This window comes from Lineus longissimus, chromosome 5, assembly GCF_910592395.1.
Source record: "Lineus longissimus chromosome 5, tnLinLong1.2, whole genome shotgun sequence".
Classification (NCBI taxonomy): Eukaryota; Metazoa; Nemertea; class Pilidiophora; order Heteronemertea; family Lineidae; genus Lineus; species Lineus longissimus.
In genome coordinates this window covers 7,158,912-7,186,488 of record NC_088312.1, presented here as the reverse complement: position 1 = coordinate 7,186,488, position 27,577 = coordinate 7,158,912, and the positions used below count along the sequence as shown (strand labels likewise).

Sequence of the window (27,577 nt, the reverse complement as noted above, 5' to 3'; positions counted from 1 at the left end):
CATTTATTTTCGTTCGCCTGACACGCACGTAAAAAAATAGATTGACAGGTGTCGCAATGGATTTTATCAAGGACAGTTCATGAAGAGCTCTTTGATTTCTCAAGCTACTGAGCGTGAAAAACAATTGACGGGCATTGCGTAAATGATTTGGCACATGGCTTGATGACAACACCGACCCAAGTACTTCACCAATCGTAAAGGTTTCGAAACCTGCCTTGTATCAACGTCATGGCTGTCCTGGCTACTTTCGTACATGTGAATAAGTCACTTCAGATTCTCGTTCTGTTCAAAAGAAAAGTTGCAAAAACGCCCAAGGTAGCTCATAATGGTCCATTTACCACTGAGTAATTTAGCAGGAACGTGGTGTTCTTGGTTCAGAACAGTCGAATAGAAACATTACTCCGACTGAGATATTGAATCACGCATACCACAGAAATGATACCGCAACAATATTTACACTTAGATATTGAAAATTGTCACATGGTAAATGGTACAATAGATTAGATCTGACATCCGGGCACTAAGTGATGGGCAGAGTAGGCTATTTATCTGAATGCCAGTCATAAATGTAATTGGTAAAACAGCAAATGGTCGCAACACAAGAACTCGGCTGGATGATACTGATGGATTGAGTGGAAAGATGAGTCGAAGAAGCTCCTAAAGCATGTAAGGCCTAACATAGCCGTTAACATTGATAGATTTGGGGGAAAAGAATGATTTATTTAAAAGAGATGTAGAAGCTCGTTAAGGCCTACTTGGTGGAGGGGCCATCAACAACTTAGCATTTCCCTACGGTAATCAACAATAACCGCTTTAAAAGTTTGGGAAATGGTAAATTCGTTCGAATGCACTTTATTGTTTTGACTCATCCTTTTAAAAGCATTCATAATATCATTACATAAAAGGATAATGATATACAAAGTAGCTCTAGCAACACTTGCAAATTGACGGTTGGTTGTGAAATTGACAGCAGATCTGCGATCTGGCGCATACATGAATCTGTGCACATACGATATTTCTTGCCTCTTACACTTTTTGCTGTCCTATTATTAGACCACTACCATTCAGATTTTCATGCTGCTGAATACTTATGCCATGGAAACCAAGGTGCAGTTGAATGCACACCATATAGTTGATCGTTTCATCTATTAAGTGCTATGTATTTACCGAATATCTGGGTCAATTACCGCAAAAGGTGAAATGAGGAATAATAAATTGCCTTTTCACTGCTTTAGTGTGCAGAACTTCATCGAATGTGTGAAATAGGCTGATCAGACCCGACTCTTTCAAAGCAATATCATTTTCCAATTCCGTTTTCAAATCGGTTCAGACTTGCTACGTAGCCAATAAAAACGTTAGTATTGATACCTCAATCATCTTAAATGAAGAAATCTCATCAAGCGACGCTTACCAATTGCGATGCTTGAGGAAAGGGGTTCCTTTTTTCATAAAACAGAGAAAATTAAATACATTTTGGGAGCTATCATTTTATATTCACTGTGCTCGTCTGTCATGGTTTGTCCTACCTTTTCACAAACATACATGATCAGTGCAACAGCTCTCTGCTTGAGTTGCCTCCTGCGTGAGAAACATTACCAGACACCAGATTGTGAGTAGCTGACCAATCCAGATGGCTATATCGATAGAATGTCTCATCCGCATTCCCACTATGAACCCTTTCTGTGAAAGGACATCTGCGACAACTGATTGTTTGGAATTGAGTAGATCTCAATGATCTCGTACCTAATTCTTAATTAAGTAAGTGGCTTTTGAATGTGCAGGTGTTACAGGCTGATAGTGGCCATGGCCATTTCAAATCAATACCGGATGAATTAAAGTACCAGAAAAGCTGGCTACACAAGATGAATGTCAGTCCTGACCATTCAACTATCGACGCTAGCCTTGTCGGCGAATTACTGTGCATGACAAATGCAATAAATTATCCAGGCACCAGTCGTGAGGTCAGTTTTCACGAATTTGTTCCTGCAAGTTGGACATTTTTGGTTGAACATTGCGTTATCTGATTCTACTATTGAGAATGAGAAAAAGTAATTACAAATGTATACACTACCGAAATTACACGAATATGGTATTTTACGGGCCAACAATCTCTGTATTAGAACAGTACTACAGTAACTGATTTTGAAGAGGCAAATAAGTGTACCTCAACAAAACTATGGTACAGATTCTTTTATTAAGAAAGTGTTCTGCATCAGAAAATTGCCAAATCAAACTCATTGATACAGACCACACTGATTTCTTAGTGACCATGTCATAAGGAAGTACAATGTAGACCTATCTGCATTTGGCAAGGTATGAGTTAATGGCAGATACCCTGGACTGATTAGACCCTGATAACGGTATTGAGGACCATTTATCAGAGTGAATGATATCTTATTTTGCAATCTCATGTTGGAGTGGGAGCAGTCTGTTTATCCTGCGCGATATGATTTCACGTTTGTACAGGAGATGATTGATTGTAAGAGAAAATGTGGTGGTTTGTCAATGTGACCAGTTTATATCAACAGCATTGACACGCCACGTTTCCAATTACATATGTCCCACTTATATGTGAATTGCTGCATTTGCAAAACCACCACATTCGATATAACTTCAAACTTGGGCTGTGATTAATATTTCATTTGGGCAAAATCGTTTAAATTGAAAGTACTGGGCAGACGAGTGGCGGACACTTGTCAGTCAGTCACTTGCTCTGTAGATTCTATAGGACCTTGTAGAAATAGGGGCTGGGCTCAAGAAAAGCTCCCATTTCTATATCGAAAGATAAAGGGTAGCTATAGCATGGCGTAGATGGTTTACAATGAGGAGAAGTTGGTTAATAATGAGAGAGAAATTTGGGGACGACTGGTGTTTTATAATTCCATCTATACGCCACAGAGAAATCTGTGGATCATATTTTCAAAGTCGTTGATATAAAGTGCTAACAACAGTGCTGACCCTTTATTTGCGACTACTCCCTCACGTCGAAAATACATGCGTCAAATTTGCAATTCAAAGTCTCCACAACACTGCTAACTGCACTTTTATTTATCTTTACAGATTTTTGAATTATTTTGGATGTATCGCAGAACCAAGCCATAAAGGTAAGTCATTGGGACGAATCCGCATTCAGTCTGTGTCGGCGGTTTTAATGTTAAGATAGCAGTAGTATGATTTGAACGTCCCATCACTGACATCACAAAATCACCAACTGTAACAGAGAAAGCAATTCGGCATAAACGCCTTATTCCTCTCTGACGTTTCCCGCTGTGGTAACAGAGAGAGTGATTTACTTGTTAAGAAGACTATGCTTTCCCCCTATAGCAAGTATCATCATGGAACCATAAGTTCAACACCTATGTTTCAAGCCAAAGGCTAGGAATTGAAATCAACAAAGGTGATATAAACAAGACTTACAATGTTGAGTGACTACACTAATTATCTTTTTCTCCTAACAATATGATACTCTGCTATTCTGTTGTGATATACTGACATAGCATCATAATAGGTTTGCGTTCTATTCACTTTATATTATAGTCATTATTCAGTGCCTCAAGGCAATGTTATCGTTCTTTCTTAATCGTTATGACTCCAATACCTCATTAATTCGCATACATGGCTTTGATAGCTGGATAGTGTCATCATCATTAACCATATGACAGCAGAAGAGATAGAAGTTTTCGATAACATTTCTCAGGTCCGCTTTAGGAATAAGCAAACTGGAAATTCTTAAGTAAAAGCCAGTAGGAGGGTCTAAAGGTAATTTTGAAACTTTTTGGCAATGATTGACTGGAAAACTAACTTTGGATTTTTCTCCAGCAGGTTTTGATAGCTGCCATGCCCTAGTTGAATTATCGCCTTTTTCTACACCATAGGTCACAGCAAACTGTTAACATACACACATACTGTATTATTTGTACGTTCTTCATGAAATATTGTTCACAGCTGCACTGTACACAATGGATTCTTACATGTTCAGTGAGCCTTATCTTATTACATGTACCCCAGAATGATCTATTGTTTCAACTGTTTACCTACTGTACCACAAAGAACATGGTGGAAAGCCATTACCTGTTTCCCCATCCATCATATCTGTAGCTCAGTATCATTGTAGATGATTGTGTTAACATGTCTGGCAGCAGAGCTACGAAAAGAACAAAGGATTCGACCTGGCAGTGCAGTCTCATTAAATGCACTCGATCTTCTTCTTAATCACTGAATTGTTTTTCCGAAATCATCATACATGTATATAATTTCCCACAAGCTTTGCATTTTAAATTTTTTCTATTGTTCACATCACTTTGCTTGACCACCGACAATGCCTCAGCTTTCAACGCAAAACTGCTGAGAACTAGTTTTTCCAGTTACTAGTTTTTGATATTGAATTTTATTCAATCTCATAATTACGATAGATGCGTTGACAAAGCTGCTGAAGATTCATCACAACCGGCACAGCTTCACTATCGTACAACTACATCAATCAGTGAATTAGACGTCAATTACTGTCAATGCCCCAAGCTTCTTGTAAGCTGTTGACATCAAATGTCCCTGTCGCAAGCAACATAACAAGATCAGCTTTGATCTTTCTGACTCATTACACCATTAACAAGAACTTATTACAGACGACTACACTACAGGTTAATGTGATTTTTGGCATAATTCAATTGAATAGCCAGTGGATGCTGCAAGCTGTCCAGGATTTCTGTGCAGCAGTGCGATCACTGACCTATCATCATGATGTCATCATGTTTTCCTTCTATACTGGAGTTTCAATTAGAAATCTCGATCGGATATTAACCAAGGGCGAGGTTGCCGAGGAGGATTGCCTTGCCTGAAGGGGGCATGAATCACCCACTAATAGAATATGTCTGATTCTTATGAAACTGTCTCTTAAGCAAGCTTACCAATGATGGATTGCTCTTAGAAGCCGTTCAAAGCTGCAGCGATACAACCAATTATGTCCGATAGAGAATTACAGTCACCATGCCTTGACATTATCTCTGCAATTCTAGCAAATTGATTTGTAAAGCAGTTCATAGCTGCAGTGTCAGCTGGTCAGTGGAGTCACGGTTGGTGGAGGATCTCGATAGTATAATGTGGTTTGCAGCAGTTTTGCAACACAGTATGCAATATTGCTTCTCTTCCACTTTATCTTGTTGCTCTGTTGAAGGTCAATAGATACATCAAAGTACCTTGTGATAGGTGTGAGCTGACTTCTGCAGGTGAAGAGGTTTACCATGTTTACTTGTATTATTCAATTACACGGCTAATTTGCAGTGTTCTCTTGCCCGGGTTTCTGACATTGTCTGGATGATGTAGAGTGGTTTATCGTTTTAGGCTTCAGTTGAGCTATTCGTTTGAGAACCGAAAAGGTCACTTTACCTCAGCACGCGTTCTCAGTAAATCACAATTTTAGTTTCTTACAAACATGTTTTGCATTATTATTGTATTATGGAAACTTTGATGTTTTTCTGCCACCATTTCATAGTTTGAGTAAGTGAACCAAATGGGGGATGCTGTCAAGCCTGCTTTGACAGTCACACAGCTTTAAAACATAGCCCCAAGGGAGGACGAGACAAGGTTATATGATATGTTCGGCTTATTTTCTCTCCTAATATTGTTCACATAATACTGAGTAAGTACATAGCTGTTCCCCCAGTCTGCCTTTAACCCATTAATCTATTACAGTGCAAAGAGTCGTTATGCCTCACTCATATACATACATATGTATATGATAACATTTTGATGCTGTATATAAAGATAAACTTCGTTACCGTAGTTTATTTTCTTCCTTACTGGTCACGGTACATCAACAACAAGACCTTTTCGTTTGCTACCGTACGTAATTGCAGCAAGACAAGCTACACTTGTTATGGAATTGAGAGCACATCAAAGAGATGGCTCCAAAACCATAGGGAATGAAACAACATACTGCGCGGTATTAGTATCCTAGATACTACACGATTTAGTTAAAGTGACAGCTTATCTGATACCATCAAACCCTTTGGGAAATTACTTAAATGAAATGCGTATTCCTTCATGTGTAAACTTAACAAATTAATTTTTGTTAGCGTTTTCGTTTGATTGTGAAACGCCAAGCTGGTTTAATTATCTTGTGTTGAACACAATCTTGTCCAATCTCAATGGTGCCGCCTCTTGGAAGTCCATGCAATTCATGTGAATTGATCCCATGAGATATGATTGGCAAAGTTTCCTTTCCTCCTTAATAAAATCCAAGGCAAAGGTTTAGGTAGCATGATATTGGCTGCTATTGCAATGAGGCTCCTTTCGTCCAAAATAAAATCCAAGACGAAAGTTATGGGAGCATGATATACCCACCATGATACATTGATTAACGAAGAGTATCTTTCGAAAGCAAATATGTTTGAAGTTTGAGGCAACATCAAAATCATTGCAAACATTGACTTAGTTGAACGTTCAACATGAATTCTAGTGCATTGACTTGGGACTAAAGGCTTTTATGAAACCATTTCATTGATGTACATGTATTGTACTGAGGAGTAAATACAGTACAATGAAAGCTTTTAGCACAAGTCATTTGACAAAGGCCGATGTGGTCCGGCAGGTCTCAGTCATATGCAAATAAGATTTCCTATTGTATTGAGGGTATCGAATTCTCTGTGGGATATTTATATTTCATATTCCTGTGTTTTAATGTACATGTAGTTTGATCCGATTGAGAATGCGGTGGACAATTTAATATATGATGAAGCTATTAACAAAAATGCTAACCCCTCTATATAGCCACCACTGGAAAAACTTAAGAAAAGGGATTCACCAATGCGATGATGGTGCAAGCTGTCTCTTGGCACTCATGATTACAAAGCATTGTAGAGTTCGTTACCACCTTTCCTTTGGTGAGCTTCCAAGAACATGTTATGGGAGAAGGTGATGAGAACCCAGGTACAATCTATGAACGCTGATAGATGCAACGCTACAGGGAATGAGCATGATGGTACCAAGATGGTGAATATCTTATCAACCCTACACTTGATAATAGCCTATCTGTATTTTTCATTATTTAGCTGGCTTGTTCTTGGTATTGTCCGATTCTTGCCAACCAAGTGCCATTTATTCTTATACTCTTTTAAGATGCTCAGAAAAGGTAACGATTTTGTAAAAGTCATTGCTGGCCGTTTGAGTATGGATTTTATCCAGTTTTAGAGTACTGCAAGAAGGCAATCCTGGCTTTAACAGAGTTAAAACAATAGCAACCATTTGGTGATATTTTTTGTAAAGTTGAACATCAGAACACAGTAAAGGTTGGCATTAGAGGCATTTAGCCTAGTTAATTGTGCAAAAAGGCCGACCCAACATTCCTTAAAAAACTAACATCAACAACTCGTGGAAAACCATAATTGTTACAATATACATGCAGTTCACCTGAACAAGGCTGCCTGAAACTTTAGGAGAGACGTAGTACTGTAGTACTTTAGCATGTGTAGTATAACGTGATATTGCCTTCCAACGTAATAAGAGCATCCGCTGGTTTCCACTTTGGTTAAACGTATCATTACTGGTACTGCTGTGAAATGGCGAACTACGGTAGCTCAAAATACGATGCTTATCATATCACTGTGATTACTTGTAGTGATGACAGTTTTAGGAATAATATATGACAACAAAAAATCAACATTAACCAGGTTGATGCATTCATCTGTCCATTAAAGCCCAAGCTCAATAATTCAGGGGCTTCCAGTCAATAAAAAGAAATGACCCCGGGTACATGCACGGTACATCCAGTAATGATTTACTGATGCCAAGACAACCATGCGGATTCGGTTATGTGCGTTTTCCTACTACAGTAGAATTCAGTCACATCCACAATGCTTCTGATAGAGCCCTGGATATGAAAGCGCTTAATCACTCCAAGCACTTACTTGCATCAGATACCCGCATTATCCAGTTTGATAAACTCAGGGTTTATCCAAGTCAAAGTTGACGTTAAAAAATTCATCAGCAAATGACAGGAACTTTTTGAATGGTAGATACTGATAATTATTTGTGGAAAGCATACCCTGGGCGTAAATTTTTAATAATGCGTAAACCTTTTTCGCAAAGATGAACCTGATCCCTTTTATACCAACTCAGCCCACTGCGATCACATCAAGACTGTTGACGGACAAAAGGTTTTGTCACGGGATATATCATTATTAAACTGAGTGGCTGCTCCACTTTCCTGTTGCAATAAAAAAAACGGCAGGGGAAAATGATTGAGATGATAATACTAGAGGTTATTCATTGTGTGCTTAGAAGGTCACGCATAAAGCCAATTCACTGTCTATGAAAAAACGCCTCATTCACACTCCTACGTCCATTCAACCAACAAGAGAAATAGGTACATTAGATTCTGACCTTGAGAAAAAAGGAACTACTTGTGTGACAAATAACAGAGGTCATCAGCTTTGAAGAATTTCTACGGAAAAGTTCTCTGATAGAGTGTCTACTTACTCAAATGTGTAAAAAGTGTTATAGGGCCACAGTGAGAAAAGGCCGGAGTATAGATCACGAGGAAGAAGTCATGAAAAAATAGATAATGTCCTTGTCCAACTGCGTCTCCAGTATGGAGCTAATTGTTGAAATGGAAACCGGCTCCCGAATCAACTACACGCTTGACTACACCAGACTAAAACCAATCTGAAAAAAGTCTGTGATAATTTTTCAATTTAAAGCCATTGGCATTAATTAGCCCATCATTGGAGTACCAAAAGGTTTTGTCTCGTCTAAAAAGCAATCATTGGTATCTAGTGTTATCAACTTCTTGTTGAGCTACATCATACCAGTAATTCTAAGCATTCATAAAGTTGCTATCAATCTAATCGAGGCAATCAAAACATCATACAAAAACAAGATGGAATACTTCCACCGATTAGCGCAATCTGAATTATGTCTTCATCGCGCAATGCTCAGCAGCAAATCTGCTGGTTGCTGCATACTGCACAATTTATTCTCTAAGTTTGGGCAATGAATTATAATGCGATTGAGTGTTGCATGCTGCGGGTTCTCTGTGCTACTTTTTTTGAATTAAATCTACAGTACATAACTTTTTTTGCAAATTTCAGGCAATCACAGTTGTTGTGGGCTAGCTCCTAATGGCTTTATCATACAACATATTAATCGAATTCAAAAACGTTTTGTAGTCAATTTTTCCAACTATATTCAAATATTAGGAAACATGGCTAACGGATTCTTCATTCAGAACATGTACAGCCATGCACACACTGGCCAAGAAAAGGAAAAGGGCGATAAATCAAATACTGATCTAAAACATGTTAAACACTGCTTGAATAAAAAACGCCAGATTTCATATCTCCAGTTGAAAAAATTAATGAGGCTCCACCTGGCGACACATGGTGCCGGAATCATGTTTATCGCCACCAATTTTTCTGAGATGATTTATACGACATGATTGATTAACCATGTTGTACCAGCGTGTTTAGCCTTCGTGATCTTTTCTCTACCAGATATCTAGGTCCACATAAAACGTGCTTCTGAAAGCTGAGAGAGCCTTTGATACAATTTGTAAGGGTATCACGTTTCTCAGTAAAAACTCTACAACTGAATAGCTGCAATCCCGGCTTGTAAGGACCATCCTTTATATTTGCACTGTAACGTGAATCGCTATCCAAGTTGAAAACTATACTTTAATCAAGAAGAGCCACTTCACCGACTTTTGTAACTTTGGAGTATTTTGAGTGTAGGACAGGTTTCCTGTTCTGATATCCTATGCTGTTATTTGATAGTCTTCTCTTCTTTTCTACCTTAGTATTTTTTGCACCTACTTATCAACCTGTCTGAGCTACACACGATAAAGGGATATATTGCAGGGCTATATCTGATGGCCAATTATGAATGTCAGGGTTATTCATGGACTTACGAGGCATTTTCAGCAGCAGGATTAGGTGGGTCTATTCGGGCTTACTCAATGTATAACATTTTCGAAGATTTTTTCTCTTGAACGATAGTCGAGAGTTATGACAACGTCAGCTGTTAAGATTATTATGCCACAGTTGATATCCCATTGGTCATATCGGTCATGGGGGCTCTAAATAGCCACAGATGCCAAATAGCACTGTTTAATACTGAACCGATTCTTCTTTCATGACCTGAACACATACGATATGGCCAAAAGAACAACTCAGTTCACTTATCAGCATATTCTATTCAATCATGTAATGGTCAAGGATACAGAGCAAACCAATTGACTGGCAATTCCCTAAACTGAATTATTTGCTTGTCTTTTCCAGTGAAACCTAGAATATCGAGATCATCGCCCAGAGAGACATCACCTTCTTTATACAAATAATATAGCAACCCATCTTATCAAAATATCTCATGAGCTTATCAAAATATTCGATGTCACAAGAACCAAGTTAATTGCCAATTTTGCTGAATACATTCATATTTTCTACATACGAAGAGCCATTTTAGATAGGGAGGTGGAACAAAGAAAAGCCGACAAGAGAGACCACAGACCAGATAAAGTATCAAGACACCATCTTGAAATTTTAGTGAGAACTCATTGGCACTTATCATATCACTTGTGTCTTTATAGGGACCTTGATCTGATTTAACAGGAGAATGAATGACGCTGGTACCAAGGAACCAATGATGATGGAAGACGGAGAAGTTCGTGTCGAGGGGCAGAATACATCCTGTTTTGAAAAGGTGAGCACAGACTACATTAGCAAACTTCACTTTGAGACAAATGTGTGGTTTTATTAAGCAAACGGAACTGAGCTTATGCATAAATCAAAGACTTGTTGCGCTTACTCCATTCAGGCTTACTATAACATTGTTGTTGGACATTTGCTGCACCCCACCACATCACCATAATGGCTGGTCGAGGACAGTTTAACTCTGACACCCCACTGCTATAACCAGTTCGTCTTTTCATCTCAAAGCGTCACTGTGCGATCATCATCAACATAAACTGTTTCTTAGCTTTGTAGGTACCAAGGGTTGGAGCGGGTGTGGTTGTTGCTTAGCCTTTTGCTCAAACCTGAGGAATCAAATAATTCCTAACATGAATCCAATTCGCCAGATAATTCGATAAGTCCAAGCATTGCAGCAGTTTGTCTAATCATACGTCTGGCTAACAGAGCAGTATGTTGTCATAAATCTGAAATAGCCCCATATCATTTTCATTCCTATTAAAACATGTGCATTTTCACGAGCAACTCCTGAAAGTGACTGGTGAGCAACAACCAGTTTTGCTACTTCAGCTGATGCCAAATAGCAGTCTTTGCAGCATGTCTTACCATTTACCATGTTCTGCTCACTACAGTTGCGATCAAGGCCTATGCCAAAATGCAAATGTTGCACCCCTGCAGAGGTAAAGTATGCCGGAAATCAACAAAGCAGTGTTCGGGCTGTTTTGTTTTCCTGATGTCCTTTCTTCATCTTTCTATTTCTTTTCTTTGTTTTTTTCTTCATCCTTCGCCAGTGCTTTGAGTGTCGAACCACATGAGTGATTATAATAATGAAATGAAACATTTTTGCCTTGGTTGATTTAGGATGGATTTTCGGAATATAACTTGCCTGTCAAACAGATTGATTGTCAATAATATGATAATCTGTATTTCAATCTCAAAGGATTATGTTCTTTAGAACGTAAGTTGTATAGCTTGAAATTTAAAGTAAACAGCTGAAAATTTTTGTGGTGTTTTCAAAAAGTGAAAAACGTGAGATTTAACCAAATCCACCACTAGCACAGTATACATACTCTATATGTATGTATTGTGGGTTTTTCAAAGAAAAGTCATCAGGAAATAAATGCTTGAACGGTATTTTAGGTAAAGGCATGCTTTTCGCTTCTCCTATTAACCCCTGATAGACATGACTTATGATGCGCTTTGTTCTCTCCTAGCTGTTTAGGTGTGTTCTGTCACAACAGTGCACTTTAAGCAGAAAAAGTGATATCTTAGGTAATAAACGTTCGGCAGGTGCGATACAGAAGTGAGAAAATGGCATCTTTAAAACGAAATTTGAAAATCGGAAAAACTGCTTTTGCGGTTTGGGCCGTGCATGTTGGGATCAGAGTCTTGCTGCAAATAGGTCATGTCTATCACACATACGTCCTTTTCATGATATTCTAACTTGTTTAATGCCCTTCATACATGTATTACACTGCATAATGGGTGACAGAGTTAAGTTAGTTTTTTTGGAAAAGCATCGCTCTTGATTTACCACATGATTTTCATACACTGGTGTGCATTATACGGTTTTAAATGGCTTATTACATGTTCTTAATACAATCATGTTCTTAATATCATGTTCATCAGATTGTTTTAAGGTAGTGTTCTGTGTATAATTTATGAATCTTATATTCAGAATTGCACCAAGAATTGATAAAGACTATCTAGTCTACTACTCTTTCTTAATTTTTGATGGCACATATGGGTCATGATAAAAAGGGATGTCACACAACTCATGCAAATCATAGTGATTGGTTGAGAGAACAAAATCCCGGACTTTTCTATGTTTTGGTTTGTTTTGTTAACTTTATTCTTGATAATGAGTCTGGCAGACGTCAGTGATTTTTAGGTGATCTTTCTAATGCATTAATGCATCAGTAGAAAACAGCTTATCACCCAGGGATGGTATGGTTGGATTATGACTAGTTCCTGTAGTAATACCAGTAATGGATGCATGAAAGAAAAGCTTCTATCAAATTGTTTACCCAACCCTGCCATAATTTGATGGACAATTTTCATGTTACGAGACCTGGTCATTCTGGTGTGACTCCAGCCCACTTGTAATGTTAAAACACTAATGCATTTGGCGCACTTTATGTCTAGAGTACAAACTGCTCCAGAATGTATTGTGCACTTTGATAATGAATTTGAGGTCAACCGCTTTCTATTTTATTCTAATATATGAATTGTGTTATTACACTGCCTTTTTTACCTTTATTGTCATTAAGTTCACTGTCGTCTTGCTAAAGTGCAAAAACCATCCCCTTCCCTTAACCATTTTAGGTCATCTTGGAGACACTGAGTTGTAATTATGTGGAAATTGCTAATAAAGAATGATAAACATATTAAACAGTTAAACGAAATGCCCCAGTAAGATTGTCTTGTCTGTAAGAAATATTGGGTGTTTTGTATTGTCGGTGGGAATCAGAAATTGAAGGAAATGTACGTTGTATTAATTGAGAGATACCTTGGCCTCTATTGCACATGCCAGGAATTGAATCCAAGAATACGTGTCTTGTAACAAAAATGTTTATCTTTAGAAGTGTCATCAAGGTTTAGTATTTAATAAGTCCACCTCAGGCTTTTAGGCGTCTTTGCTGGATCTTAACATTAAAAACCAAAGAAGCATAAATTGTTATGAGTTACAGCCCTCTGATGAAATGAGATAAAGAGTTAATACAAAATTCCTACAAAATCTGCATCCGTCATCATGATCCCTGGAAGGGACAAACCTGATCATTTCTTTCCCAAACCCAGATCCCCTTTGGGAATTGGTATATTTTACAAATCCATCTCGACTTGTTTAGGTTTTACACCTTATTGGCATCGGGGACCCTGGATATGTTTGAAACCCTATCTGTCTTCTATCTTGCTTTGATGAGTTGTGTTTTTACATTTCTTGTACCCGGGGGTTAGTTTCTCAGGTCAAATAGATAGTCTGTTTGTCAGAATCCTCAACTAATGATGCTGTCTAGAAAATCTGTATTTTGAATTTAATGAGTGTATTCGGTTTCTCCTGTGCAATAAGCACGATATAATTGCCTGTATTTCGATACGAAAGCAGTTTTAAATGCACGAGTAGATGAGATAATTTTACGCATGGCAGGATTGGTCCATAACGGCAGTTCGCTCTGTAAAGTATGACAGGGCCTTGCATTATCGGACATGACCGGAGTTTTTGTATAAGGATACCAAGAAGCTGGACGTACATCTTTCATCTCTGGTGATAACGAACTAGTGCATTAAGAGTTGTTGTGGTCTTGTGGCTTAGTCTTTAACCTAGTGGTAAATGGATCGTTGATTCGAAGCCGTCGGTCGGCGTTAGCGTTTGTCTGACATGCCTCACTAGCTCTGATTGAGCTGCTTATCTAAACAAATGAGTGAAAGTTTCGTGGACAGATAGTGCACTTAACACAAGTTGCAGCTTCAAGTAGTCAACTAACACATGATAAATTATTCTGATCGCACTACACCCACAGCATTTAACTTGTCGAAACGGCACCACATGACCACCACCCACTCCCCACCTCCCAGCAGGTCATGGGCATCTCATGCAAAAGTCTTGATTATTTTCAGATTAAATATTTCTTCTAAAAAACAATGACATTTTACAAATCATTTAATGTTTAAAATGAGGCATCTTTTCACTATTCTAAATAACAAAAGGGTCGAGGTTGTAACAAACAGGAGGTAAGGAAGATTAACACCATGCACCAGTTAGTCTGGAATGTCCCTAGATCAGCAGCGTGATACCAACAGCAGCTACTAAGTATCAAATAGTTTGAACAACGGACAGAAAATTAAGGCATCTACATGAGCCTAACTGTACAGGTCAGGCAGCCTGCAAGTCTCCTGACCAACACAGTGTTTTCGTTTCAAATCTGACAATAGTATCCTAGTTGGTAAGAGCAGCCTTTTTACAAGTAGTCCGATGCTGTTGGTAATATCCTGTTGTTAGTAAAGTCGTACTAAGCTGATATTATACCAAGCATTTTAAAACTCAAATAATATCATATGCAGTGACGTATGATATCAGCTTAGGGTGGCCTGAAGAGTAGATCTGATTGACCTTAGACCTTAGACGTGTTAACATAGATATCCGAGCCCAGACGTTTCACAGTTCGTGTTTGTTAAGACAGAGTATATCTTCGATTACGATACCTTATCGAAGTTTTGCACACCGACCCTGTGTGGATGTGACACTGTTGTAGCATCTCTTGGATAGTTCCAAGCACGGTTTAAAGCAACATAACATATCCCTGGTCATCTTGATGCATAGAGGGTTAACATTCAAGACTTATTCTTCTCAGTTCGACTTGGAAATTAGCACTTTACAAAACAGCAATGTGAGAATTTTAGCCTTTAAAGATTACCCCTATTTCAGTATCTTATGAAACGCAGAAGGAATGAGTATTGCCTGTGCAACGCTATTTTCTTGTAGGAAGAGAAGGCATGCACACCGGAAGATTCATTTTTAATCTTATAACAAAACATGTACGTGATCGCCACGCCCGTATTCATGACCACAAGTCACCCCACAGTATGGCTATTTTAAGCAAGAACTGGAGATAGCAAAAGAATCGCCCACTGGTGGTGGAAATTACGTTTTTTAACAAAATTTTTCTGGTTCATCGTTAATTTCAACTCAGGATTCCCGACCTTCGATTTTTTTACACAGCATACAGCGTTAACACTTTGCACATCAATTGGGCACACACAAACGTCTGGTTTACCATGGCGTGATAGTTTGAGCGAATTTTCAAGTATTGTGTCATGATTATGATATTTACCAACACTAACTAAAATCTTTTTTTACATGACACAAGCGGATGACCAATCTTTAAATGTTACCATAGCCCAGTTAACTCTGTCGATGCACAATTTAACAGACTGTTTGAAGAGTGCACCGCTGTTATGTCTTGTCCTGTTCACCGTGCACATGTACAGTATTTATGTCTCTAGTTGGTTTTAGTACTTATGAATAAAGTTAACAGGCAACAGTTAAAGGGTTTGTATTATTTGTATATTTCAATCATGAACCCCCCCCCCCCCTCCCATCGGTTTGTTACCCTGTGTAAATATTTTTCTGTTATGTGAAGTGGCAGTAAATGTGAAATGTTAAACCTCGTTCGTCATGATAGATGTATAGGGTCAACAAGCTTGTCAAGACTCTAAAACCCTCTTTCCGGAAACAGTTTTAAAGACGACATAATAATCGATCAGCATACATATATAATACAATATCATTATTTAACTTCTCATAAAAATTTGTAAAACTTTTGTTTCAGGAATTTTTAATCAGTCTTAAATTCGTCAGTATATAAATGATAGTTAGGAAATTTGATACTGTGTCAACATATCTAATCCGGTTGAGATATTGCAACAACACATTATTTATAAGGAAGTGCTTTATGCATTTAGCCCACCACTTGCCAGTATTTTAACTAAATGTGTGTTAATATAATACTTTTTTTTAAAGTGTTAAGCTCCTTTCTCTTGCAACCTTTTTTTTAACTTTTTTATTACCGCAAGGGCGGATTATTTTTTCAATGCATACAGAGGCAATGTTTGCATGGTGTTTGTCTTTTTACATGTTATTTTTAAAAATCCCACTCGTGCGGGACCAATCATGAGGAGAAGAGGTAAATGCGGTTCGAATCCTAATTTTTCCTCGACATTTTAAGCAATTTTTTTCTCTTTCATTCCAGTTCAAAAAATGGATGAAAAATCCCCACAATATCCTCCTTGTCCTCACAATCTTATCAGTGATTCTGGGTGTGTTCTTTGGGTTCCTGCTGCGACTTGCACAACCGAGCTCGGACGCGGTCATGCTCATAAAGTTCCCTGGAGATCTGTTGATGAACATGCTGAAGATGTTGATCCTTCCACTGATTGTGTCCAGTTTAATCTCAGGTAAGCAAGCAGTGCTAGACCGGAAGGTCTCACGTAAACGTCAACTATATTAAACGTGACCACAGCAATTTTAGGTAAACACGCCGTGTACTTTAAATGCATTTTTCCCACTTTAATCTCCAGTAAACTCTGATGCACATTCGACCAATAATGTCAAGTTTTTTATCTCGGATAACACACACTGACCTTCCAGTGGTTGTGACCAGCACAATCTCAACAAAGCATGTCGTGTAGACTTTAGCCTGACACGCACAGCATCCCGCTAAATTGCATGTAAGCACTATAGCAGTCAGGATCCAAAAAGAGCCGTTTGGATCCACCACGTCTGGTTATGCAACAATGAAAGAGCTTTCATCCTATTCGGCGTGCGTGGCTAGTTTCTGTGGTCTTTAACCTTTCGCGTTTGTCAGGGTTTTTCTAATGCTGCACATATTTCATTATATTAATCTTAGTCAATATTTCTTCCAGGCCTTTCCCAATTGGATGCCAAATCAAGTGGTAAAATGGGTTCATACGCCCTGGTGTATTACTTTAGCACCACAGTAATAGCTGCCATCCTCGGTATCATCCTGGTCATGACCATACACCCGGGTAGCCCCGATATAAGGACGCTCCCTAAAGATACAGAATTTAATGCCGATGACAAGAAGGTGGCTTCATTAGATGCATTCCTTGATTTATTGAGGTAAGGTTGGAAAAAACTAAACTCTTTAACTAACAGGCTGAGACCGTGTTACCGGTATATGAAAACGAAACCACAGAGAAACTCGGGTCTGGTTTTATCAGCAACAGATTAATTTTCGTGTGGAAGTAAATATGGTATCCCCAGTGGGATATAAGTCTTACCCTATTGTCCAATAAGTGTTCAGGGATTGATCAGATTGATTACGATCATGCGAAGAATATTGCATTCCCGGAGAATACAGCTGGGGTTTTAGATTCTTGTCACTCCAGTTTGAGTGATAGATTCTTGCACATAACGGGAAACGGACTATGGATAGACATGTTTTCCCTGAAGTCTTGTTTTCTTTCAGGAACCTTTTCCCCAAAAATTTGATAAAGGCGTGTGTGGCCCAGGAAAGTACCATGTATGTACCAACAAATCGGACAGTACCATGGAGACCACCGACAGTTGATCTCAACGATACTAACACAACTTTACCAACATTACCAACTTACTACGTCGTGGAAGCCACATCAAGTATGAGCATATTTCGTACAAATGTATCAATTCTAATTCTTACCGTTTTAAAAGCCGATATTTTGGTGTCCTATCGAATTTTTTTTTTGATGTCATGTCGACAAATATTCACAACTCAGTGTCGCCTTCTCGTAAAATATTTTCTTCATGAACAGATTAAACTTTGGAACGGCAGTGATATGAATAAACGCCCGATTAATACAACCAAGTCATATATTAATAGATAAATTATCTTTAATCTATTCTTGTGTTCAACTTCTTCGCCAAGAAGCTGATTTCAATATTTTATTTCAGAGCTGATCATCATTATCAGTTTCCTCAGTCATAGTACGAAATATGTGCTATTTTTTCATCATGCACTTCGTCATCCTAATCATTTTACGGATTTAGCGAGGTTCATGATTTTAGTTAAAGAGATCCAGTCTTGGCACAAGTCTTTATTTAGACGAGCTGAATGTAGTAAAAATCTACAGCTGCAGCTTTCCTTTAATTTCTGATGCCCAAGTTCTGATGAAATAAGTTCTTTTTTTACTTAACAAGAATAACATGAAAATGTCTGTGCTTCCAGCCCCAGGATCAAACCTGTCCGACATCAATGGATCAAAGTGGATGATTGAGACGTACGAGGCTAAGAAGGTTGTCTATCGGGACGGCATTAATGTCCTCGGTAAGTTAAAGCATGAAATGTTAGGTCATTCTAAGCTAAGACATTCTAGTTGGCATTGATACCTGAGTACCAAATTGTAATGACCTATCTCATAAATCGCCGAACCTGCGTGCCGCAGGTGTTAGGGGACAAGTATGATATAAAATTCTAACATGGTAAGACCAGTAAAAGTCTATAACAGAATTTTTCTATGATAAACCTACATGGAAACGAACTAAAGGTCTACAGGTGTCGAGAAGCTTGGTTTTTTTCAATAGATTAGCAATTATCTTTAGGTTCAATAATTTACTATCATGTTAATATGAAATACGAAATTGACAAGGTTTATCAGATAACAGATTTGCCAAGAACCACAATTACTTAATGATATTTTTATATCCTACTTGCAGGTATCGTATGCTTCAGCATAGCGTTTGGTGTAGTTGTGGGACAGATGGGCCCAGAGGCACAGCTTATGGTTGATTTCTTCATCGTCATGAATGAAATTGTCATGAGACTTGTCCAGGTTATCATCTGGTAAGTTTCGTTATTACCAGCTACAATTTGGAGGTTGTGCTCAAAGATGTTAAGCTCATTTATGTACATTTTGCGCATTAAGATCCAGCCACTAGTTGCTGGGCATCTTGGTAACATTGCTGACTCCAGTCATTGAACTGCATAAGAGGTAATCAACAATTCAGTTATTTTTACTACATTCAACTCGTCTCAATAAAGACTTGTGGCACGACTGGATCTCTTTGAACTGTTGATTGCACTGCCATTTCAATTTCACTTAACACCAATTGCTTACATGTTTCAGCAGATTTAGTGGTAGTATTGCACACACAATTTAATATCTTCCTCTTTTGTTACAGGTATTCACCATTTGGTATCATGTGCTTGATCGCTGGCAAGATCTTGGAAATAGATGACATAGGGAAGACAGCACAGCAGCTTGGGATGTACTTGATAACCGTATTAGTGGGTCTCATCATCCACGGGGCTGGGACATTACCACTCCTCTACTTTGCTGTTACAAGAAAAAACCCACTCACATTTTTCAGGGGCTTGTTACAGGCTTGGGTGACTGCCCTGGGTACATCATCAAGGTACTTTAAGTTACTTAGGTTAAATACTATCTCCAGTGTTTTATCAATCTCTCTCAAATATGCCGTGGTGAATCAAGACCACTAGAGGTATTGTTGTTCGACCTCGACTTAATCATTATTAGTAGCTTTCGACCACATTTCAAGTCAGTAAGAAAGCATATTCTGGGCATAATTGATAATCGGAATTAGGTTTTAATTACAGCTTTCGACCAGCATCAATTCTTAGTTTTAACATTTTTGTCCGGAATTTGGAAGCTAGTTGATAAGAAATGCCACAAATGAAAGCCACGATCATGCTGATTACGGAATCGTTGCTATTTTCAGTGCAGCAACATTGCCGATCACATTTCGTTGTCTAGAGGAGAACCTAGGGGTCGATAAACGAGTGACGCACTTCGTGCTTCCAGTTGGTGCCACCATCAATATGGATGGTACTGCCCTCTATGAGGCTATTGCCGCTATCTTCATCGCACAGATGAATGGCATGAATCTGGACCCAGGGCAGATTGTCACTGTCAGGTAAATACAAGTTCAGTAGATCGAGCATCTGTCTGGGAACAGAATACAGCTTTTTGCATGGACGTTTCAGGTTCAAAAGATGTTGGTGTAAGCTAAACATCAGACTACATATACCTCAGATATTTCCAGACATATTTGATCACTTTATATGCAGCTACAAAGATTATGTAAGCACGGATTTTTTAGACATAAGCTTCAGCTGGTATGAACGAATTGCTGAAAGATTCTAGATCTTAAACTAAGTAATCTTGTGACTGAATCCTATCTATGTGCAGTTATACGGGCTATTGAGATTTTGGTAAAGGTTGTTGACATGACTATACCTACGCGACCTTCAATGGGTTTCAGAACGGGTGTCAAGCAAAATTTGCATAGCTGACTGTCAAAGCAATCAACTACCATATCGGACTGAAGATCGCGTTGATAGGTATTACATTGTCTCAAGAGGGCTTCAGTAATTCATTGTCAGTCGTTCAGTTCAATGTGCCGCTTGAAAACCTAAATCGAGTTATCTTCATTTTTCAGCTTGACAGCAACTCTTGCCAGTATTGGAGCAGCAAGTATACCAAGTGCGGGATTGGTCACCATGATTATGGTCCTCACGTCTGTGGGACTGCCTGTAGAAGATATCACACTGATCGTAGCTGTTGACTGGCTACTGTAAGTACATGTATTGTCTGGCGCTGTGGTTATCGACTACGAATAGAGTAAGCGGAAGGGGACATGTATGGAAAAAGAAGGTTCGATCAGCATATCTACAGCTAAGCTATGGCTTAAACTATATATATATATAGTTGTTTATCATTATTGAGATTTTAAAAGGCCTTATCTACAGATGGTCTTCGTTTTGCATTGTTGATCTAGCCAATTTAGATATCCTACCACTTCTAAAACAATTCATTACGTGACGAAGATCAACTTTCCAAAGTTCAATGTTGCTTTTTGTACATTACGATTGATTACTGCCTGCCCTAGGCACTTGGAAGAAGCATGTGCTTATGTTCATTTCATGATAATCATTTTGGTTTTTGTTGGAATAAAGTTGGACATATTATATACTTGGTGAAGGACATTAATTTATCAATTCTCCCATTTTTCATTCTTCCAGCGATCGTATCCGTACCTCAGTGAACGTACTCGGAGATTCATTTGGCGCCGGTATCGTGGCCCACTTATCAAGAGCCGAACTCGAGGCTCAGGACAGAATACGGGAAGAGCAGGAAATGAAAGAACTTGAAGATGGTGTGAATAGGCGACCGAGTCGCATATCTTTGATGGGACGCAAGGGTAAATCTTTGTTCACTGAGGATGCCGAGTTGTAAATGGTCGATGTTCACATTTGTTTTCGCTGTAATCACAGCCTGCTTCTAGTAACCCATTGCTGTTGTTATTTAGTTATATGCACATGTTTAGTGAATTGTGTTTCTTGCGTTAGTTTTAGATCTGTTGTATGCCGTTTGGCGGAATACATCAATGAAGTAGCAGTGTTTTCTGCAAAGGACACCCGATAATGTTTCGGTTGGATTGCTAACACGTAGGCTTACAACAGTTAAAGTAGCCACAAATCCCTAGTACGGCTGTACGGTGCAGCCTATGTTTTAGGGGACGTTCTGAATTATATGCTATTCGAAGTTTACAATGGGCTCCTAAAATTTTCTGGCCAGAAGCTTTCATATTCGAATGATAGTCAGATAATGATTTGTACTACGATTTATATTTTTGATGATCTACTTTAAAACAAACACATGTAGCATTTGCCAGGGACACTAAATTTTAAAATAATGTGTAACGTTACGAGGGTAACGTCTGGAGCTGTGTCATATCAACATTTGAAAGGAATTCTCAATGTAGATGCAACACCGTTTCTCAACGTACGACGATCATGTAGTTAGATTCAGAATGTTTTTTGTCAGATAGAGATAATTGGCAACTACTTTATGACAATGTGTGAATACCAGTAGCCAAGTTACATTTGGTGGAATGTAGGCAAAGTAATAGTAGTCTTTATAACCATAAAAATTCATTTTTCATCTTGTATATTTTCTTCATTTGAGGTCATAATGGATTTTTGCTCGACTTAACTTCACCGTGTCTGTACTTATTTTGGGTGGTCTGGTAGTGGAACGGACTGCCACTGCTCATAAGGTTGTGACAATATAGTGTTAACGAACGATAGAACTCCAAGTACATCCTGAAAAGGATCATTGGTTTCAGTTTAAAAGTAATTTAAGAAATCAACCTCCAGAAAGTTGAGATTGTCAATACCACAATAAATAGCTGCCGATACCGCTATTAAAATGCAATAGCAAAATGCTTCCTCAACAAGTAATTGAACAGTTACGACCTGATGCAACAGTTGTTGTACGATAACATGAGTATGTCATTGATCCATTGTGGGTCAGCCAACGCATCATACTAGTGGCCGCGCAATTATACGTTCTTTTTTGTATGAAATTTGAGGGATTTCGGTTAGAGACGAGTTGGAAGTTAGAAAATAAATCGCCATAGACATAACAGACATATTTTTGTGTAGTTTTTATATTCGTGTTTATAATCAGAACAGATGTATCCATGTTATGGTTATTTGATTGTGTATAAAGTTGTAAGCTTGTTGTAAACTGCATGCTAGTTAGAGTTTGCATATAAAAAAGGCCACCATTTTAGTTTAATCTATATTATGATCACCTGCACTTGGTTCCATTAGTCTTTGCACTAGCCACCACATTACACACAGCAACGCCTCACCACGGGCGATGAAAATGTCTGCTAAGCACTACAATACAAGTTGCTCTACAGGTGTAGCAGTTATAAATGTCCCGAGATAGAGTGTCTTGGAGACAAAGGCCTCCGGTTTGCGCTTTTGATATTTGAGCTAATGAAGATCATGGGCCATGATAAAACCTTTGCAGCCGTCTTCACACAAAGACGATGGACAATAATTCCAGGAAGACATTTAAGACTGCTACACCGGTACATATGGGTTTGGCAATAAGTGTATTGGTCAACATTATGATGGGGTGGTTCCAAGGATCATGCAATAAAAACGATAATGCTCTGGTATAATGCGGGAATATTATTGAATGCAAGTAAGAAATATTACGTTGGAGAAAGAGTGACCGGAAAATAATTTTTTATCATCATTCATTTGATAAATTATGGTATTTTGAGCAGCTGTAATTTGCTAAATAATTATGTTCTCATAGTTATATTAGATACTAAATGCTTATGGGGTTAAACAAACTTTTTTAAAGAAAGTTAAAACAAGCGTCACTAATGAACTTTAGTATTGATTAAAATGTGACAGCTGTGTGTGGCATTAAACAATACCGTAGTCCACATAAACGTATTTGTAAATGTTATGTCCGCATCGTTTTGGGTTCTGGGTCGCGTTCTCATTCGTACTTGGAACATAAGTAGATGGACCTCCAGAGCCAAAAATGATTCGGACGTAACATTAACGAATGGATTATAGAAGTAGTTTATCATCCTCCTTTTGTCTGTATCAAATCCTGGTTGTATGGTTTTCAAATTTTATGTCGAAAATAAAGATTCGAATTTGTATTACACTTATATTTAGTGTTGTGTGCTATTTCTACCCACTGTTGTCCACGTCCCTCCATGCACGCACATATATTATGTAATTGTGCCTGTGGTACACTGGGAATTCGTCATCTAGCCTTTTGTTAAAACAACCATTTTGCTTTTACCACAGATGAAGAGTATACAATCACAGAAAAAGCTAGTTAGGAAAGGAATGATAAACTTCGTCATCATCTTTCCTTTTTTATCACAAACGTAATTCGTGATTACCCTACAATGGAACTCTCGCTGAACGCCACATACATGTAGTCTTCTGTTATTTTATTCATTTCTCATGTTAGACACGCCCATCACTGCATCCCATTTCCATCATCCCCTTAACATTTGTTCATTTCTATTTCTGCAGCCTCCTCCTCTGGGAGTGTAGGTAAGTCTGCCGACGTTAACCACGATCATAACACCTACAAACTCTCCCCTGGAAATATCGGTAATGCGGAGGGAAAACCAGATTGGGTCTAGAATATCAGTTCTGTTGACCTCGTGTAAATACTAGGATGTCATTGACAGTGGCTGCTGTGTTGGGTACAGTACAGCCTGAATCGTGTCTTTAGAAGGTCGAATGGAAGGTCAGATCTTTGATAAAGGTCATGTGGGAAGGTCAACAATGGACGTAATGAAAGGTATACTTTGGTGGTGGTTGAAAAGTAAGATGAGTGCCTGGTTATAAGGAAAAAACAACTTGAAGATTGTGGTGATGATTATCTGGTAGGACCTTGAATAATAGATGGTAACACAATAGAAGCTTGAATTTAGATTGACTGAGCTAATTTGTGAAGGTGGATGTCGGAATAATCGCGAATGTGGCTTGGAGACACGGGTAACTTGTTGGATTGTTTGATGTTATCGTTGACATCTGTTTTGTACGATTTCATGTTGAAATCAAATACTTTGATGACGAAGCGTTTTCTGTTCGTAAGCAGGTTACAGATTAGATAACCTGACACTCAAGAGGCCCGTAAGTGAACCAAGACTTAATTGTTTGAAAGTCTAATGTGGCATGTCAAGGAAATGTATGGACTAACATAGTACATTGCGAAGAGATGTCCTTTTATTAACAGGGATTTGATAGGTAACTGAGGTAGATTATTAGTACGAAATAGCTCTGCTAGAATATATGGATGTTGAGATTGGCAAGTGGAAATTTGCATTTGTAAACTAAGCCAAGGCTAGTTTCAGAAGCCATTTTTAAAACTAATCACTGAAGCCCTATGCATATGTGATTAAACAATAATTAGAGAGTAGAGAAATAAGCACACAAGTTTATAAATCATAGCCACAAAACAGTAGCCAATTTTCGAGTGTTTGACGAATCTTATAAATGTTTTATTGAAGTTATTCATGGAACTTGATCAGAATCTCTTGTAAATTACGCTAACCTTATGTTGTCTGTTGCGTTGTTACTTGTTTGGTTGTAACCACTAATATTATAAATTGAAACTATAAATAGCATAAAGCGTTGACCAGGAGAATTGAAATTCTAAACCCCAGGCAAAATTAAGCAGGTCCAGTTTCCTGGCCATCTCGTATCTCTATGGCCTCCCTCGACAATTTCCCCGCAAAAAATACTCGATCATGGAATAAATATACGTATGGCTGGTAAGTGCATTCCGAGTGATGTTGCACCTATGGACTGATTGAAAGCTACATAGCCCTGCCAAGTCGGTGCGACGAAGCAAAAGGTCGTAAAAGTAAGCATAAACACAAAACATTTTAAACATTTCCTGTAGCATATTAGATGTGAATTTAGTGTGAAACTTCAGTTGTCGTGTTCTCCAAGATCACAAGTTAAAAAGGAATTTTACAGTGCTACCTTCTTTTAGCATGGGATCGAAGTACCCACGGCACAGGGATAAATGAAACACTTGCTTGGAGTTCAGAATTTCGATTCTCCGGGTGTTGACTAAAATCTCTATGTACACGTTGATGGTGAAAATATGTTTGCGAAATATTGTTAGGTTTTATTATGGAAAGTGGTTTCTTGTAAATACTGTTATATTTCGTGTATTTGGCATAATTTAAGGCATTGTTACACTCTGGAAAATAATAATTGTTTGTTGTCTTCTTAGCATGAGTATTCTTATGGCCAAGTAAAATTCATAGGGCATTTCTGTTAAAACTAGTTTCCCAAATAGACAAACGTAAGACTTGACCAGTTCTGCGCTGATCATGGTTGACATGGATCACACGTTGGCGATGTCGTAGTACCAGTACATCATGGAAACGGTGTGGTGTAAAACAACTGCAGGCTGTAATATCTCGATGAGTATAAAAAAACTAACTGATATTATATTGGCAGCAGTATATTAGAATATATTGCTTGTACAAAGTACATCACGGTGGTGAACCGGATTAAGGTGGAACTCATCTGTGTCCCGTGGATGCAGACGCACACTGGTTGTTTATGTGAGCAAAATAAACTACGAAATGTCACCAACTGAGTGAAAGGCCAGTATCAAGTCGGCCAAGTTAAAGACTTGCCGACTACAAATCCTAACTTATGATATTTTCCGAATTGGGCAATTTTACTTTGTGTGTTAAATTGCCTAACTCACATAACTGAGATAGGTACATCTACATATTGACAGAGCTGGATACAGGGTTTTGATTTGTCAATGACTTAGGCCTTTTTATTGTAGGTGCCCTGCTCTTGGAGGGGTGTCTTGGGTAAAAAAACAAAATGGCCGAGAAGTGAGTTAGGCAATTATCGTAGAAGGGTGACGATAAACTAGCGTAGACCAAAAGCCGTTTACGTATCTTAGAAATTCTCCTACAAGTACTTTGATTTTCTTTCTGAGCTTTGAGATTTTACTTGATGAGTGAATTCGCCGGGTGAGATTCAATCGAAAGTTACTCCACATACTTATTTCGTTTTCAACAATAATAAATCGGCTTATTAAACGAGATCTGTAATTCATAGTGCTGTTGGTTTTCGCAATATGACTACCATATATGCATTGCTTTACCAACATCTGGTGTTCATAGTGTTACATGTATCATCAGAACCACAAGGGTCCGGGTCCAAGGGCTGTACAAGGCCCAACAAATCTGAATCAAGTTCGTTGCAGCTTGAAATCCCTCACAAAGGCGTCTCTTTCTTTTACTCACTGTCGATTTTGTCCTGGAAAAAAAATGTCGAGGCATTCAATTCCGCAAAAATGTCCGCTCATTATGGAAAGATACGACTTGAAACTTGAGAAAAGAATCTTACAAGCTCAGGCACATCTACATATTGACAAAGCTGGATACAGGGTTTTGATTGGTCAATGACTTAGGCCTTTTTATTGTAGGTGCCCTGCTCTTGGAGGGGTGACTTGGGTAAAAAAATCAAAATGGCCGAGAAGTGAGTTAGGCAATTATCGAAGAAGGGTGACGATAAACTAGCGTAGACCAAAAGTCGTTTACTTATCTTAGAAATTCTCCTACATGTACTTTGATGTATCATTAATACCACAAGGGTCCGGGTCCAAGGGCTGTACAAGGCCCAACAGATCTGAATCAAGTTCGTTGCAGCTTGAAATCCCTCACAAAGGCGTCTCTTTCTTTTACTCACTATCGATTTTGTCCTGGAAAAAAAATGTCGAGGCATTCAATTCCGGAAAAATGTCCGCTCATTATGGAAAGATACGACTTGAAACTTGAGAAAAGAATCTTACAAGCCCAAAAAAAGGGGGTAACAAATATAACAGATTAAACGATCCACAAGATGCTCTTGTTAATTTTCGGATAACTTGACAGCAGGTGACACAACTTACCTCTGATCGGCTGCCGTAAACGTCATCAAATGGACTTGGCTCCTCGAGTTGTCACGTTATGAAGTGATGAAACAGCTTCGGTCGAATCTTGGTATTCGTTGATCATTTTGAGACATTTG

General features: G+C 38.4%; 1 protein-coding gene across 6 annotated transcripts in view; it reads left to right on the top strand.

Annotated features, from left to right (window-relative positions):
• The window catches only part of LOC135488080 (excitatory amino acid transporter-like), an 84,159-nt gene that overhangs the window by 32,939 nt on the left and 23,643 nt on the right, over nt 1–27,577 (top strand). For 3 of the 6 annotated variants that reach the window (XM_064772481.1, XM_064772480.1, XM_064772486.1), the window contains exons 2-14: nt 3,061–3,104; nt 10,577–10,689; nt 11,309–11,356; nt 16,427–16,631; nt 17,100–17,316; nt 17,666–17,832; nt 18,401–18,499; nt 18,889–19,015; nt 19,354–19,587; nt 19,912–20,106; nt 20,632–20,766; nt 21,215–21,393; nt 24,053–24,073. In XM_064772481.1, coding sequence (XP_064628551.1) covers nt 10,603–10,689; nt 11,309–11,356; nt 16,427–16,631; nt 17,100–17,316; nt 17,666–17,832; nt 18,401–18,499; nt 18,889–19,015; nt 19,354–19,587; nt 19,912–20,106; nt 20,632–20,766; nt 21,215–21,393; nt 24,053–24,073 — 1,714 coding nt within the window. In that variant the 5' untranslated portion in view covers nt 3,061–3,104; nt 10,577–10,602. Of the gene's footprint in view, nt 1–3,060; nt 3,105–10,576; nt 10,690–11,308; nt 11,357–14,384; nt 14,409–16,426; nt 16,632–17,099; nt 17,317–17,665; nt 17,833–18,400; nt 18,500–18,888; nt 19,016–19,353; nt 19,588–19,911; nt 20,107–20,631; nt 20,767–21,214; nt 21,394–24,052; nt 24,074–24,626; nt 26,909–27,577 lie in introns of those variants that run through there. The other 3 variants (XM_064772484.1, XM_064772482.1, XM_064772483.1) reach the window with 3 other exon arrangements.